The 18,034-nt window shown below is 42.8% G+C and overlaps 1 protein-coding gene across 3 annotated transcripts; it reads right to left on the bottom strand.

Annotated features, from left to right (window-relative positions):
* Positions 1-823: 823 nt before the first annotated feature.
* Positions 824-16,285, bottom strand: LOC125754614 (putative G antigen family E member 3). 3 transcript variants are annotated; one of them, XM_049107329.1, is made up of 5 exons: positions 16,124-16,285; positions 6,605-6,696; positions 5,849-5,954; positions 2,536-2,661; positions 824-936 (listed from the first exon to the last, which is right to left on the bottom strand). In XM_049107329.1, the coding sequence occupies exons 2-5, from the start codon at positions 6,686-6,688 to the stop codon at positions 914-916; spliced, it is 339 nt and encodes a 112-aa protein (XP_048963286.1). In that variant the 5' UTR covers positions 6,689-6,696; positions 16,124-16,285; the 3' UTR covers positions 824-913. The 3 variants fall into 3 exon arrangements, with proteins under 3 accessions (XP_048963286.1, XP_048963287.1, XP_048963288.1); XM_049107330.1 differs by lacking the exon at positions 16,124-16,285 and adding an exon at positions 9,548-9,686; XM_049107331.1 differs by lacking the exon at positions 16,124-16,285 and adding an exon at positions 9,016-9,148.
* Between the last annotated feature and the right edge of the window lie 1,749 nt (positions 16,286-18,034).

Genomic DNA, 18,034 nt, shown 5'->3' with positions numbered 1-18,034 from the left:
AAAAATCCTGAACAAATCATTAGAACATAGATCACTCATGATCAAGTTGCTTACCCTAGGAATGCAAAGTTGGCTTAAACACAGAAACTTGCCAATGTAGTCCACCACATTAACAGGAAAAAAATCTTATGATCTTCTCAATAAAAGCCCTATGTGTTTGCTGTCATTCAACATATATTCAAGATGAACACTACCAGCAAATTAGGAATAGAAGGGGCTTTACTCTGATAAAGGGTATTCACAAAAAAATGTACAGTGGTAAAATGTTAATTTTCCATTTCAAATCATGGAGAACACAAGGATGTCCCTGGTCACTAGTTCTATTCAACATTGTACTGGGTGAGGTCTGCCCAGTGCCATAAAATTAGAGAAGGAAATAAAAGATGTAATGTTTAAAATAGCAGAAGAAAAAATAAAATAAAATGGCAAGAACAAAACTTATTATTCAAAGATGATTATGATTATGTATTTTGAAAACAAAAGGATTGAAAGATAAACTTATGGCATTAATAAGCATATTTAGCAAAGGTGCTGGACAGAAAGAGCAATATACAAAATATCTGTCTCATTTTCTTTGGGCAAATACCCAGTAGTAGAATTACTGGATCATAAGGTAATCCTAATTTTAATTTTTTTAGGAACCTCCATACTATGTTCCACAGTGTTGAACCACTAAATCATATACCTGAAATTAATAGAACACTGTATATGTTAGCTATACTGGAATTTTAAAAATAAACTTAGAAAAACAAAATTTCAAAAAAGTACAATTTTCAGTAACATCAAATTCCTAGGAATAACTTTAACAAAAGATGTGCAAGACTTCTTTGAACAAAACTGCAAAACTTTATTGAGATAATTTTAACAAATTTTGAACACAAGAACAGTCTACATGGTTTCAGCTTGTCTTCGTTCAATTCTGGGGTTTCCCTTCGCCTATGAGAGACACAGAATAGTTAGGAACATCACTTAGAACTTTATTCAGACAACACTAAAGGCACACAAGTGACATTTTCTAATGGCACAAAGAAAGGGACAGTTCATGGGCAGCCTGGGTGGCTCAGTGCTTTAGTGCCGCCTTCAGCCTAGGGCATGATCCTGGAGACCTGGGATCGAGTCCCACATCAGGCTCCCTGCGTGGAGCCTGCTTCTCCCTCTGCGTGTGTCTCTGCCTCTCTGTCTCTCATGAAAAAATAATTTTTTTTTAAAAGGGACAGTTCAGCTTCAGAAGAGATTAAACCTGATGCATTAACTCAGGTAGTTTTGAATAGAAAGCAAAAGTTTCTTATGCAGTTAAGAATCCAACAAGAAACCTAAGAAACAAAAGAAACTTATAGAATACTTTTTAAAAGTTATCAATTAAATGTTTGACTTAAGAAAACATTCAGAATATAGGATATCTGAAATGGCAATGCCATGCTTGGAATTGCTTAAGTGAAATAAATAAAATGCCTTCTATCATATTTGTTTTGACTGTATTGTGGAAAATGCAAAACTGTGCTTTAAGCTAGTTTATCCCTTATGTGGTTGTTTTAAAAATAGGGTGACCATCTGTCCCTGTTTTCACCCATACATAACGCCTGCTAAAATTATGAGTAGTGCCTCTTTATATGCTTAAAAAGTGTGCCAGTTTGCACACAATCTAGGATCACACCAGTTTTAAGTCATTACCATCAAGATATCAAATTGTGAGGAATATACAGTACGATTTCTCAGTTTGGCAAAGCAAAAGGGGAGGTAGGACGACGAAAGGATGGAGAAAAAAAAGAAATTGGAAAGCCAAATATATATGCAATATCTGTTATTGTCTTGTTCATATTCTTTATTGTGTATACTTGGCTTTTGTCTATTTTCTTCAAAATTACGTAAACTAGTGGATGCTCCATAAATATTTTCTAAAAGAGCAATCTCTTTTGTTTATGTGTTAGTTGGATTATTTTTCTTTTTCCTAACGATTCATACCAGTCTTTTATTAAGAATCTCTCCTTGGGGGCAGCCCCAGTGGCTTAGCGGTTTGGTGCCGCCTTTGACCGGGCGTGATCCTGGAGACCTCGGATGGAGTCCCACATCGGGCTCCCTGTGTGGAGCTGGCTTCTCCCTCTGCCTGTGTCTCTGCCTCCCTCTTGTCTCTCATGATTAAATAAAATCTTAAAAAAAAAAAGAATCTCTCCTTGGCGGTGGGGGGCACCTGGGTGGCTCAGTTGGTTAAAAGCATCTGCCTTCAGCTCAGGTTATGATCTCAGGGGCCTGGGATCAAGCCCCTCGGCCAGCTCCTTGCTCAACAGGGAGTCTGCTTCTCCCTCTCTCTACCCCTCCCCCGCTTGTGCTGACAAAATCTTTAAAAAAGTAAAATGTTCTCCTATTTTGTAATTTAGTCTATAAATCAGCCATTTGGGGTCTGAACTACATTTCAAATAATTTTTTATATGTGAACTCGGCTACTGAAGTGGCAATATTATTACCTCTATATTATTAAAAATACAACATTGTGGAAAACAGACACCCTACAATTTGCATGCTGAATGGATCAAATACCTGCTTCCAGCATCTTAAGGGGCTCTAGGTCTGCGAGTCTCTTCCCTTTGACATCAGGACCATCTCCATGCTCACGCTCAGTCTTGGGAAGAGTCAGTTCCTCCTGATTTGGTTCCAGGGCAGGCCCTTGAAAATAAAAAAGGAATCAATTTAAGAAGTAAAACATGAGATAGGAGTAAGGAAATAATATTCATTCCCTCAGTGTTAGAAAATAAAAGCCTTAGGCTAGTGTGCTAATAAAAGGGGTAAGAATCACAAGAGCATTATTTCTGGTGTCTGTTTTAAGAAACTAGTAAAACAGGGGTTTATTACCCTCTTCCTTTTTCAAGATGGCCCTCAGACAATTCAGGTGTCCCCTTTGTACTTATCTATACTGTACTTGTAATTATACTTGCCAGTGACTTGAATCTCTCTGACTAAATTTTGAGTTTAAGACCGAAATTATGTCTCTCAATACTCAGCATGTTACCTGGCATGAGTAGAGACCAATAAATATTGAAGGGGAAAAAAAGTCTTAAGGCTCAAAACTGATAAACATTCTGCAAACCAACTACTGTCTTCATCAAAACTGTGCAGAACTGGGGTGCCTGGGTGGCTCAGTCAGTTAAGCATCTGTCTTCGGCTCAGGTCATGATCCCAGGGTCCTGAGATTGAGACCACAAAGGGCTCCCTGCTCAGTGGGGAGTCTGCTCCTCCCCCTGCTTATGCTCTCTCTTTTTCTAATGAATAAATAAAATCTTTTTAAAAGTACAGAACCATTCTGTATTTAAAAGAAACTAAATGTGGGGTGACCGAGTGGCTCAGTTAAACATTCAACTCTTATTTCAGCTCAGGTCATGATCTGAGGGCAGATCAGCCCCATGTGTACACGGGCATCAGGCTCAGTGGGGAGTCTGCCTGACATCCTTTCCTTCAGCCCCTCCTTCTTCCCCCCCCAAATAAATAAATCTTTTATTTTTTTTAAAAAAAGATTCTATTTATTCATGAGAGACATACAGAGAAAGAGAGAGAGGCAGAGACACAGGCAGAGGGAGAAGCAGGCTCCATGCAGGAAGCCTGACTCGGGACTCGATCCCAGGTCTCCAGGATCACACCCTGGGCCGAAGGCGGCGCTAAACCACTGAGCCACCCAGGCTGCCCTAAATAAATCTTTCAAAGCAACTAAATGCAAATGCATGACCCTGGATCAGACTCTAGATCAAAGAAAATTACATAAAGGAAATTACCAGGACAACTGAGAAAATTTGAATATACACTGTATATTAAATGATTGCATTTTCCCACTGTCAAATTTCTGTACAGCAGTTAGCCCAGAGAATAACTTTTTCTTTGTTCTCAGAATATATTCACACTAAAGTATTCAGAGTAAAGGGTCATAATAGTTGAACTTGATGTAAAGGACTGAACATTAGTACTAATAAACATATCAATAAGTGTGTGTATATTTAAAAAAAGGAAGAGGATATGAAACCAAAGTGGTAAAAACTATTAACAATCAGTGAATCCAAGTGAAAATTTTATAGGAATATAAATGTATATTTGTACATATAATTGTACTACTCTTACAACTTTTCTGTAAATGTAGTGGTTTGGATATTCAAAGAATATAGGACCTCCTATTTCAGAAGACAGTAGTTACTTCATTTTACTTCACTTTCAATTGTGGTTTAAAATGCATAAAATAAAAAATAAAAAAAAAAATAAAATAAAATGCATAAAATACACGACCTTAGCCATTTTTAAGCATACAGTTCAGTAAGGAAGGGCTTTTGTGCAATGTTAGTAGCAACTAGGATTGGACTTTCTGTACTTGTTTTCCTGTATTATGAAACTTTTATTTTAAATGACAATCTAAGGAGAAATCAAAATACACATAGAATTCCTGTATTTTGCCATAGTGTCCTAAGAGCAGTGAGCAAACACTCTTAAGAAGTCTGAGGTCCAGGCAGCCCAGGTGGCTCAGTGGTTTAGTGCCACCTTCAGCACTGGGCGTGATTCTGGAGACCTGGGATCGAGTCCCACATTGGGTTCCCTGCATGGGGCCTGCTTCTCCCCCTGCCTGTGTCTCTGCTTCTCTCTCTCTCTCTCATGAATAAATAAATAAAATCTTTTTAAAAAAAAGAAGTCTGAGGTCTACACCACAGATAGGATTTAAATTACAATTAAAATGTAATTTTCTGAAGAATTAGCTGAGTTCATTTGCAGACTTCTGACAAATCTTATAGAAGGGACACCCATCCCCTATTGGGGCAACCAAAAACTTATTTTGTTAAAATAAAGTTATATTTAAGCCCATAGGTCCTATGTGTAATGTTCCATAGGTGAATCCTATACACAAAAAAGAACCAAAAGAACAAAATTATTTGTGAAATACAGTATGTATACTAACTTACCGTGATTATAAAGACAGTAGGGTGGAAAGAAATGAATGGACATGACTCAGTCATTTTCTAGAAACCTTTAACAGTGGACTATGTAAATATCTTGCTTCAAAATATTCTGTACTGGGAACAGAATATATTTGGGAAAAGTAATTTGTCTCATACTAATCTCAGGATAATTAATCTTTTGGTTTTTCTAACCATAAAGAATGCAACCCCCTTTTAAGAGCCACTTTAAAAACAAACACAAAGGGCGGCCCAAGTGGCTCAGCGGTTTGGCGCCGCCTTCACCCTAGGCTGATCCTGGAGTCCCCAGATCGAGTCCCAGGTTGGGCTCCCTGCATGGAGCCTGCTTCTCCCTCTGCCTGTGTCTCTGCCTCTCTCTCTCTCTGTGTCTCTCATGAATAAATGAATAAAATCTTTTAAAAACTGCTATTTAAAAAAAACACAAATTTTGTTTTCAATAGCCAAATGTTCTTTGATAGGGATCCCTGGGTGGCGCAGTGGTTTGGCGCCTGCCTTTGGCCCAGGGCACGATCCTGGAGACCTGGGATCGAGTCCTGCATTGGGCCCCCGGTGCATGGAGCCTGCTTCTCCCTCTGCCTGTGTCTCTGCCTCTTTCTCTCTCTCTGTGTGACTATCATAAATAAATTTTTAAAAAATTAAAAAAAAACAAATGTTCTTTGATAAACACAATTCTTGAGCCTCAATTTTATTTGTAAAATAGGGGAAACTTACTATAGTGAGGAACTGCCCTAGTTTGCACATTCTATTATCTTCACTTTTCCAGCCAATTTCCAGGCAATGTTTGAGATTCCTTTCTATTGCTGTCTTCTTCCCTTCTGCTATCATGATACATGAAGTACACAGATGCACACACACGAACACACACACACTCCCAAGAGGGTAATTCTTCTTCCCTTTTCCTTCACCTTGAGCTACAGGTGCTCCTTCATCTCTTTTCTCTTGATCAGGTATAACATCTTGACGCTCAGTTGGTGGCTCCTCTCCTTGTTGCTCAGCACTGGGCTGTTGGGCCTAGGGGTATGCGTGTGTGTACGCAAATAAAAAGCTGTGTTAACACACATCAATAACACAAACATATAGAACACTTAAGATATATTTGATCACAAATCTAAAGACATTTCGCTTCTGGGGAAGATAGCAGAGGAGGAGGATTCTGCATGCATTTCATCTCCCATATATACCTAGATAATACCCATGTAAGCATAAATAACCCAGGAAAAAGACCCAAGGGCTGGCAGGACAGACTCTCCACATCTAAATGTAGAGAAAAGGCCACATTAAAAAAGGAATTCATAAAATGATTCAATGACAATAACAACAATCTAAAGACATTTCCCAATACTACTCAATATACTTATTCTTAATAAAATTACTCTTCCCACAGGCTACTAAGAAAAGAGTTACCTGCAAAAGCTTTAGAAATTATTTTAATCTATGTTGGGATGGATGCGTGCAATCTGTTGTTAATAAGCATGAATAGAAAGTCATTGGATATATTTCCCAGGAACATAACAGCATCCACCCAGAAAGCATCAGAATGTAATGCTCCTGGATAATTGCTCCATATCAGCATGAAAAATCCTTATTAGTGTATCCATACTAGTTTAACATTTTCACAAAAATAAATCTGTACTAATAACATCAAATGTTCAAGTACTTACAACCACAGGCCCAAACGGCTTCAAATATTTTTCATCATCTCGTCTTGCTCTAGGCCTGAATGTTGACCTTACTTGCCAATTCATATTTCAAGCTGAAAACAGAATACTGAGATCTAGAAAATGCACTTGAGAGTATAGTTATATTTGACCAAATGGTGACGTGTTTTTTTTTTCAATATTTTTAAAGTAAGTCTAAAGGTAATTTTATTGTACATGCTCTCCAATCACACCGAATCTGGCTGCTTGCAAAGGCAGCTATTTATGTCATGGCCAAACTGACAGAAAAATTAAATAAGGCACATGAAAAGACAAGAACACATTTCTAAAGGAATACGGTTTCACAACTTGACTCACCATCTTGGAGCCAGTTAAGAAAATACCACAAGAGAATTAAGACTTGAGTAACTACTACTGCTGGTACACTCTAATTTACTAAGCCTTATCTTTCCATACCTCCAATAAACTTTTATTGGAATACTTAACCACATTCATTATTTACATGTTGTCTATAGTTATTTTTCCACTAGAACTGCAGAGTCTGGTGCCTGCAATAAAGACTCCATGTGGCATGCTCTCTCTTGGTCCTCTGTTGGATTCACTACAAGTTTCAGGGATGCAGTTACAACCCCACAACATTCCCCATTTCTAGGGCTTTTCTTTACCACTACTGAACTTGCCCAGTGCCCCTCAGACTCGCAGGACTCTGGAATCTGTGCCCTGTTGGCAGTTTCTTCTGCCTCCAGGACTCCAATACCTCCAATAATGCCCCCAAGACTAGCCTCATCTTCACCCTATCCCTATCTGTCCCCAGCTTACCCTCCTCCCTTGTCCTGCCCTGCCACTACATCAAGGGCCATGGTAGCTGTGACGCCTGTGAGAAGACAACCTCAAGGACTTTCCTCCTCAGGGGCCAGGATCCACACTGCCCTGACTCCCCTCCCCAACAAAAAAAAATCTACTGGTTCCCTCCTCACACTTACACTGCTAGAAAAACTGATCTGTAGACCTACCAATTGAGTCTCAGTGAGAAAGAATCCATAAACCACATCTTCTTTATCCATTCATGTGGTTTATGTATACAATGGAATATTACTCAGCTATTAGAAATGACAAATACCCACCATTTGCTTCAACGTGGATGGAACTGGAGGGTATTATGCTGAGTGAAGTAAGTCAGTCGGAGAAGGACAAACATTATATGTTCTCATTCATTTGGGGAATATAAATAATAGTGAAAGGGAAAATAAGGGAAGGGAGAAGAAATGTGTGGGAAATATCAGAAAGGGAGACAGAACGTAAAGACTGCTAACTCTGGGAAACGAACTAGGGGTGGTAGAAGGGGAGGAGGGCGGGGGGTGGGAGTGAATGGGTGACGGGCACTGGGTGTTATTCTGTATGTTAGTAAATTGAACACCAATTAAAAAAAAAAAAAGAATAAAAAAAATAAATAAATAAATAAAAAAATAAAATAAAATAAAATAAAGTTTATTTTTTAAATGCAAAAAAAAAAAAAAAAAAAAAAAAAAAGAAAGAATCCAGAGAGTAAGGCAAGACCCACACACAGGCTCAGTACCCAGAATTCGTGGCACATACCCCATACCTATGGGGGAAGATGCAGCAGCACTGGGCATGCACACTGCTTCCCCCACCCCTTTGCCCAGGCCTCACTTAAGTTTCCTAAATTTTCCTTCTGTCAGCAGTTCCTGATGCCTCCAGGACCTGAATGCCTCAAATAATGGCCCCAGGACTAGCCCTATCTTCATCTAAACCCCTCCATTCTGAAGCTTACCATCATCTCCTGTCCCACCCCGCCATGACATCAAAGGCCATGAAAACCCCAACACCATTGTAAAAAAGATGATAGTGGGGACCTTCTTCTTCAGGGGCCAGAAGAGCACAACATCCTTACTTGCCCGCTGGCTGCCCCCTCATATTATTCATTCACGCTTAAATTCCTGGAAAGACTATTCTGAGGACCTATCAATTGAGTCTCAAACAGGGAGAAAGAATAAAAATAGCAGGATGCAACCCACAAAGCTTCACACCCAGAACGCATTGCACAACCCCATGCAAGTAGCCTGTGGTAAAGAGCTCAGCAGTGGGCATGCCCACTGAGTCTCACAGTGCCACGAGGGTGGAGCTTCCCCCCTCCTCCAGCGGGGCCCAACCAGGCAATCTAAATCGGCCCTCGGTCGGCAGTTCCTGGGGCCTCCAGGACCCAGATATCTTAAATCACCCCCGCAAGATGCCCCATCTGTATCTCACCTCCTACCCCCACAACCCACCATCCTCCCTTGTCCCTAACCCACCAGGACAGACAACCGCCATTTTGGTGACACACCCAGACAAAAGGACGACAACCTTGAGGACCTTCCTCCTTGGAGGCCAGAAACCACACCACCCCTACCCACCCAAAGCCTGTTGGCCTTTTCTTCACATTTAAATTCCCGGGAGGACTCATCTGGGGGCTTCCAGTTGACTTTCAGACACCAAGGGAGAATCGAGACGGAAAGAGCAACCCGCACACCTCCGCACCCCACACAAATGGCAGATTACAAAGCCCCTGCTACTGCGCAGGCGCACTGTGCCCCGCGTGTGCCTGGTGCGGGCTTCCCCCCCTCCTTCATCCGGGGCCCCACAGGCATTCTAAATCGGCCCTCGGTCGGCAGTTCCTGGGGCCTCCAGGACCCAGATATCTCAAATCACCCCCGCAAGATGCCCCATCTGTATCTCACCCCCTGCCCCCACAACCCACCATCCTCCCTTGTCCCAAACCCACCAGGCCAGACAACCGCCATTTTGGTGACACACCCAGACAAAAGGACAACAACCTTGAAGACCTTCCTCCTTGGAGGCCAGAAACCACACCACCCCTACCCACCCAAAGCCTGTTGGCCTCTTCTTCACATTTAAATTCCCGGGAGGACTCATCTGGGGACCTACCAGTTGACTTTCAGACTCCAAGGGAGAATCGAGACGGAAAGACGTAACCCGCACAGCTCCACACCCCACGCAAATGGCAGATTAGAAAGCCCCTGCTACTGCGCAGGCGCACTGCGCCCCACGTGTGCCTGGTGCGGGCTTCCCCCCCCCTTCATCCGGGGCCCCACAGGCATTCTATTTTTTTTTTTCTCCTGTCAATTTTATTTTATTTTTTTTTATTTATTTTTTTTTATTGGTGTTCAATTTACTAACATACAGAATAACACCCAGTGCCCGTCACCCATTCACTCCCACCCCCCGCCCTCCTCCCCTTCTACCACCCCTAGTTCGTTTCCCAGAGTTAGGAGTCTTTATGTTCTGTCTCCCTTTCTGATATTTCCCACACATTTCTTCTCTCTTCCCTTATATTCCCTTTCACTATTATTTATATTCCCCAAATGAATGAGAACATATAATGTTTGTCCTTCTCCGACTGACTTACTTCACTCAGCATAATACCCTCCAGTTCCATCCACGTCGAAGCAAATGGTGGGTATTTGTCATTTCTAATAGCTGAGTAATATTCCATTGTATACATAAACCACATCTTCTTTATCCATTCATCTTTCGTTGGACACCGAGGCTCCTTCCACAGTTTGGCTATCGTGGCCATTGCTGCTAGAAACATCGGGGTGCAGGTGTCCCGGCGTTTCATTGCATTTGTATCTTTGGGGTAAATCCCCAACAGTGCAATTGCTGGGTCGTAGGGCAGGTATATTTTTAACTCTTTGAGGAACCTCCACACAGTTTTCCACAGTGGCTGCACCAGTTCACATTCCCACCAACAGTGTAAGAGGGTTCCCTTTTCTCCGCATCCTCTCCAACATTTGTTGTTTCCTGCCTTGTTAATTTTCCCCATTCTCACTGGTGTGAGGTGGTATCTCATTGTAGTTTTGATTTGTATTTCCCTGATGGCAAGTGATGCAGAGCATTTTCTCATATGCATGTTGGCCATGTCTATGTCTTCCTCTGTGAGATTTCTGTTCATGTCTTTTGCCCATTTCATGATTGGATTGTTTGTTTCTTTGGTGTTGAGTTTAATAAGTTCTTTATAGATCTTGGAAACTAGCCCTTTATCTGATATGTCATTTGCAAATATCTTCTCCCATTCTGTAGGTTGTCTTTGAGTTTTGTTGACTGTATCCTTTGCTGTGCAAAAGCTTCTTATCTTGATGAAGTCCCAATAGTTCATTTTTGCTTTTGTTTCTTTTGCCTTCGTGGATGTATCTTGCAAGAAGTTACTATGGCCGAGTTCAAAAAGGGTGTTGCCTGTGTTCTTCTCTAGGATTTTGATGGAATCTTGTCTCACATTTAGATCTTTCATCCATTTTGAGTTTATCTTTGTGTATGGTGAAAGAGAGTGGTCTAGTTTCATTCTTCTGCATGTGGATGTCCAATTTTCCCAGCACCATTTATTGAAGAGACTGTCTTTCTTCCAATGGATAGTCTTTCCTCCTTTATCGAATATTAGTTGCCCATAAAGTTCAGGGTCCACTTCTGGATTCTCTATTCTGTTCCACTGATCTATGTGTCTGTTTTTGTGCCAGTACCACACTGTCTTGATGACCACAGCTTTGTAGTACAACCTGAAATCTGGCATTGTGATGCCCCCAGATATGGTTTTCTTTTTTAAAATTCCCCTGGCTATTCGGGGTCTTTTCTGAATCCACACAAATCTTAAAATAATTTGTTCTAACTCTCTGAAGAAAGTCCATGGTATTTTGATAGGGATTGCATTAAACGTGTATATTGCCCTGGGTAACATTGACATTTTCACAATATTAATTCTGCCAATCCATGAGCATGGAATATTTTTCCATCTCTTTGTGTCTTCCTCAATTTCTTTCAGAAGTGTTCTATAGTTTTGAGGGTATAGATCCTTTACATCTTTGGTGAGGTTTATTCCTAGGTATCTTATGCTTTTGGGTGCAATTGTAAATGGGATTGACTCCTTAATTTCTCTTTCTTCAGTCTCATTGTTAGTGTATAGAAATGCCACTGACTTCTGGGCATTGATTTTGTATCCTGCCACGCTACCGAATTGCTGTATGAGTTCTAGCAATCTTGGGGTGGAGACTTTTGGGTTTTCTATGTAGAGTATCATGTCATCGGCGAAGAGGGAGAGTTTGACTTCTTCTTTGCCAATTTGAATGCCTTTAATGTCTTTTTGTTGTCTGATTGCTGAGGCTAGGACTTCCAGTACTATGTTGAATAGCAGTGGTGAGAGTGGACATCCTTGTCTTGTTCCTGATCTTAGGGGAAAGGCTCCCAGTGCTTCCCCATTGAGAATGATATTTGCTGTGGGCTTTTCATAGATGGCTTTAAAGATGTCGAGGAATGTTCCCTCTATCCCTACACTCTGAAGAGTTTTGATCAGGAATGGATGCTGTATTTTGTCAAATGCTTTCTCTGCATCCAATGAGAGGATCATATGGCTCTTGGTTTTTCTCTTGCTGATATGATGAATCACATTGATTGTTTTACGGGTGTTGAACCAGCCTTGTGTCCCAGGGATAAATCCTACTTGGTCATGGTGAATAATTTTCTTAATGTACTGTTGGATCCTATTGGCCAGTATCTTGTTGAGAATTTTTGCATCCATGTTCATCAGGAATATTGGTCTGTAATTCTCCTTTTTGGCGGGGTCTTTGTCTGGCTTTGGAATTAAGGTGATGCTGGCTTCATAGAACGAATTTGGAAGTACTCCATCTCTTTCTATCTTTCCAAACAGCTTTAGGAGAATAGGTATGATTTCTTCTTTAAACGTTTGATAAAATTCTCCTGGGAAGCCATCTGGCCCTGGACTCTTGTGTCTTGGGAGGTTTTTGATGACTGCTTCAATTTCCTCCCTTTCCTGGTTATTGGCCTGTTCAGGTTTTCTATTTCTTCCTGTTCCAGTTTTGGTAGTTTGTGGCTTTCCAGGAATGCGCCCATTTCTTCTAGATTGCCTAATTTATTGGCGTATAGCTGTTCATAATATGTTTTTAAAATCGTTTGTATTTCCTTGGTGTTGGTAGTGATCTCTCCTTTCTCATTCATGATTTTATTAATTTGAGTCTTCTCTCTCTTCTTTTTAATAAGGCTGGCTAATGGTTTATCTATCTTATTAATTCTTTCAAAGAACCAACTCCTGGTTCTGTTGATCTGTTCCACAGTTCTTCTGGTCTCGATTTCGTTGAGTTCTGCTCGAATCTTTATTAACTCCCTTCTTCTCTTGGGTGTAGGATCTATTTGCTGTTTTTTCTCTAGCTCCTTTATGTGTAAGGTTAGCTTTTGTATTTGAGTTCTTTCCAGTTTTTGAATGGATGCTTGTATTGCGATGTATTTCCCCCTTAGGACTGCTTTTGCTGCATCCCAAAGATTTTGAACGGTTGTATCTTCATTCTCATTAGTTTCCATGAATCTTTTTAATTCTTCCTTAATTTCCTGGTTGACCCTTTTATCTTTTAGCAGGATGGTCCTTAACCTCCATGTGTTTGAGGTCCTTCCAAACTTCTTGTTGTGATTTAGTTCTAATTTCAAGGCATTATGGTCCGAGAATATGCAGGGGACAATCCCAATCTTTTGGTATCGGTTCAGACCCGATTTGTGACCCAATATGTGGTCTATTCTGGAGAAAGTTCCATGTGCGCTTGAGAAGAATGTGTATTCAGTTGAGTTTGGATGTAAAGTTCTGTAGATATCTGTGAAATCCATCTGGTCCAGTGTATCATTTAAAGCTCTCGTTTCTTTGGAGATGTTTTGCTTAGAAGACCTATCGAGTATAGAAAGAGCTAGATTGGGGGATCCCTGGGTGGCGCAGCGGTTTGGCGCCTGCCTTTGGCCCAGGGCGCGATCCTGGAGACCCTGGATCGAATCCCACATCGGGCTCTCGGTGCATGGAGCCTGCTTCTCCCTCTGCCTGTGTCTCTGCCTCTCTCTCTCTCTGTGTGACTATCATAAATAAATAAAAAAAAAAAAAAAAAAAAAAAAGAAAGAGCTAGATTGAAGTCACCAAGTATAAGTGTATTATCTAAGTATTTCTTCACTTTGGTTAATAATTGATTTATATATTTGGCAGCTCCCACATTCGGAGCATATATATTGAGGATTGTTAAGTCCTCTTGTTGAATAGATCCTTTAAGTATGATATAGTGTCCCTCTTCATCTCTCACTACAGTCTTTGGGGTAAATTTTAGTTTATCTGATATAAGGATGGCTACCCCTGCTTTCTTTTGAGGACCATTCGAATGGTAAATGGTTCTCCAACCTTTTATTTTCAGGCTGTAGGTGTCCTTCTGTCTAAAATGAGTCTCTTGTAGACAGCAAATAGATGGGTCCTGCTTTTTTATCCAGTCTGAAACCCTGCGCCTTTTGATGGGGTCATTAAGCCCGTTCACATTCAGAGTTACTATTGAGAGATATGAGTTTAGTGTCATCATGATATCTATTCAGTCTTTGTTTTTGTGGACTGTTCCACTGAACAACTTCTTAAAGGGGAATTTTAAGAGGCCCCCTTAAAATTTCTTGCAGAGCTGGTTTGGAGGTCACATATTCTTTTAGTTGCTGCCTGTCTTGGAAGCTCTTTATCTCTCCTTCCATTTTGAATGAGAGCCTTGCTGGATAAAGTATTCTTGGTTGCATGTTCTTCTCATTTAGGACCCTGAATATATCCTGCCAGCCCTTTCTGGCCTGCCAGGTCTCTGTGGAGAGGTCTGCTGTTACCCTAATACTCCTCCCCATAAAAGTCAGGGATTTCTTGTCTCTTGCTGCTTTAAGGATCTTCTCTTTATCTTTGGAATTTGCAAGCTTCACAATTAAATGTCGAGGTGTTGAACGGTTTTTATTGATTTTAGGGGGGGATCTCTCTATTTCCTGGATCTGAATGCCTGTTTCCCTTCCCAGATTAGGAAAGTTTTCAGCTAGAATTTGTTCAAATACATATTCTGGCCCTCTGTCCCTTTCGGCGCCCTCGGGAACCCCAATTAAACGTAGGTTTTTCTTCCTCAGGCTGTCGTTTATTTCCCTTAATCTATCTTCATGGTCTTTTAATTGTTTGTCTCTTTTTTCCTCAGTTTCCCTCTTTGCTATCAACTTGTCTTCTAGGTCACTCACTCGTTCTTCCACCTCGTTAACCCTCGTCGTTAGGACTTCTAGTTTGGATTGCATCTCATTCAATTGATTTTTAATTTCTGCCTGATTAGCTCTAAATTCTGCAGTCATGAAGTCTCTTGAGTCCTTTATACTTTTTTCTAGAGCCACCAGTAGCTGTATAATAGTGCTTCTGAATTGGCTTTCTGACATTGAATTGTAATCCAGATTTTGTAACTCTGTGGGAGAGAGGACTGTTTCTGATTCTTTCTTTTGAGGTGAGGTTTTCCTTCTAGTCATTTTGCTCAGTGCAGAGTGGCCAAAAGCAAGTTGTATTGGGAAAAAGAGAAAAAGAGAGGAGAGAAAGAAGGAAAGAAAAGAGAAAGAGAAAAAAAAAGGGAAGAAAAAGAAAAAAAAACGAAAAAAAAAAGAAGAAAAAGAGAAAGAAAAAGAAAGGAGAAAAAAAGGGGGTGGGGGAAGGAAACAAATCAAAAAGCAAAACAAAACAAAACAAACAAACAAAAGAGAACCACGGGGGAGTATCTTCTGATTCTGTGTACTTTAAGTCCCTTGGCTTCTCCTGGAAGTTGTCAGTCTAGCTGGTGTTCTGGGGGAGGGGCCTGTTGTGCTGATTTTCAGGTGTTAGCAGTTGGGGGAGCTGCTGTGCCCCTGCCTGTTGCAGGGCTCGGTGGGGGTTGTTTACCCCGTGAGGCCGCAGGAGGAACAGCCCCAGTGGCGGGGCAGCTCTGGAAACCTGGATTCAGCTCCGGCAGGAACTCCGTCTGCAGGGCCTGGAGGCTCCGGGGGCGGGGCCGCTGATCTGCTCAGCTGGGGCAGGAGCGTCCTTGCTGTCCTGGGCCCTCCCGGCCTCTGCCTGTCCCGGGGGAGGCGGGATCCTGGGCTGTGTCCCGGCGCCCTGTGCTCCGGAGCCTGCGCTGTTGGATTCGCGCTCCCGGGCCGCGCAGCCCCCTCCGTGGAGCCGCCGCCCAAGCCCCTCCGAGCTGCTCCTGGAACCGCGCAGCCCCCTCCGCACGGAGCCTCTTCCTCTGCCCGAGCCCCTCCGAGCTGCTCCCGGGGCCGCGCAGCCCCCTCCGCGGAGCCGCCCCCGAGCCCCCCCGAGCTGCTCCCGCCCCGCAGCCCCCTCCGCGGAGCCCCCGCCCGAGCCCCTCCGAGCTGCTCCGGGTCCCGCCGTGTGCGCTGCAGCCCTTAGGGAGCTCGGCGCACTCTCCTGGGCGCGCAGTTGCTGTTACTGTCCCAGGGAGCCCGAGGGCATCCCCTCCCTCCTGGGTCCTGCTCCAACTCCCTGCGAGCCCCTTTCCGCCCGGGAAGGTCGGTGCAGCTCCTGCGTCTCCGGGACGGGGCTCTCCTGTCCTGGGGACACTCGCCCCGGCCTCAGCCCGGCTCCTCGCGGGGCCCCTCCCCCTTGGAGGCCTTTGTTCCTTTATTTCTTTTTCCCCGTCTTCCTACCTTGATAGATGTGCGAACTCTTCTCACTGTAGCATTCCAGCTGGTCTCTCTTTAAATCTCAGGCCGAATTCATAGATTTTCAGGATAATTTGAAGGTTTTCTAGGTAGTTTGGTGGGGACAGGTGATTTGGACACCCTACTCTTCCGCCATCTTGCTCCTCCCCCCCCCACAGGCATTCTAAATCGGCCCTCGGTCGGCAGTTCCTGGGGCCTCCAGGACCCAGATATCTCAAATCACCCCCGCAAGATGCCCCATCTGTATCTCACCCCCTACCCCCACAACCCCACCATACTCCCTTGTCCCTAACCCACCAGGACAGACAACCGCCATTTTGGTGACACACCCAGACAAAAGGACGACAACCTTGAGGACCTTCCTCCTTGGAGGCCAGAAACCACACCACCCCTACCCACCCAAAGCCTGTTGGCCTTTTCTTCACATTTAAATTCCCAGGGGGACTCATCTGGGGACCTACCAGTTGAGTCTCAGACACCAGGGAAAAAATCCAGTTTGTGAGACCTAAGCTGCACAGCTCTGCACCAGAATACGTCCACATATCCCACACCAATGGCCAATGGGAAAGTGATTGTGGCACTGGGCAGGTGCAGTGCATCCTGTGTGCCAGGTGTATGGGGGCTTCCCCACTCCTTCATCCAAGCCCCATTGAGGATTCTTGAATCTACCCTCTGTCAGCAGTTCCTCTGCCCTCTAGGACCGAGATACCTCAAATAATGCCCCTATATTTGTGCCATCTTTGTGTATCCACCCCCTTGAAGTCCATGATCCTCCTTTGTCCCAGCCTGCAATTATATCAAAGGCCACGGTGGCTGCTGCACCTGTGAAGAGAAGTATGACAACCTTGAGGAAATTTCTTCTCAAAGTCCAGGAAACACACAGACCTACCTGTCTGAAACTCACTGGCTCCCTCCTCACTCCCACTCACACTTAAACTGCTGGGAGGATTATCAGGGGACATACAGATTGAGTTTCAGGCAGAAAGAAAGAATCCACAGGGTAAGGTGGAATCAGCATAACTCACCATGAGATTTGCAATGCCCATGCCCCATACCAATGACCAATGGGAGGACTTGCATCACTGAGCATGTGTCCACTTGTGAGGGAACGGGCTTCCCACCCTTTTATCTGAAACCTAATTAGGATTCCCAAATCTGCCTTTTGCTGGCATTTTCTGGTGCCTCCAGGACCCAGATACCTCAAATCATGCTCCTGAGACTTGCCCCATCTTCATCTGATCCCCTCCCCTCTGAGGCCCAACTTCTTCCTTTGTCCTGGCCCAGCCACAAGGACAAGGGCTATTGTGCCTGCCTGTGTAGAGAGAATGCCTGATGAAACAGAAATCAAAATGTATTCCATAGGATTTACATAAGACCAAGAGTCTCATAATATAATATTCAAAATGTCCAGAACATAGTTCAAATTACTCAGAATATGAAGAACCAAGAAAAATTCTCAACTCACATGAGAAGATGATCAATGGACACCAATGCAGAAAAGGCTGTGTGCACATTTAAAAAAAGGGAAACCTCAAAAAAAAAAAATAAAAAAGGGAAACCTCACTAAGATGGAAACAGGAGGTCAGAGAGGGAACTCTCACCCTCTCATTTCTCATTTGCAGACCCAAACAGGAAGATACCTTTAAGTCCATACTACTTTACTATCCCAGCAGGAGGGAGAGAGGTTTTCTCCTCTCTCAGCACAGCTCAGCCAATGAAAAACCACTACATCTGGAAATCCTAGTTTATTTCAATGGACTTTGTGTCTCTCAGCTCCCCCTTGTTCTCCCAACTTGCCTATGGTTTTGCCATAGTTCGCATGTCCCCAGTTGCACTTCTCTCTTATTCCTAAATAAACTCATTTTTGCTGATAAAATAATGAACAGTTTTATTTTT

The sequence above is a fragment of the Canis lupus genome, chromosome X, assembly GCF_003254725.2.
Source record: "Canis lupus dingo isolate Sandy chromosome X, ASM325472v2, whole genome shotgun sequence".
Classification (NCBI taxonomy): Eukaryota; Metazoa; Chordata; class Mammalia; order Carnivora; family Canidae; genus Canis; species Canis lupus.
This window is presented reverse-complemented; position numbering and strand designations above follow the sequence as displayed.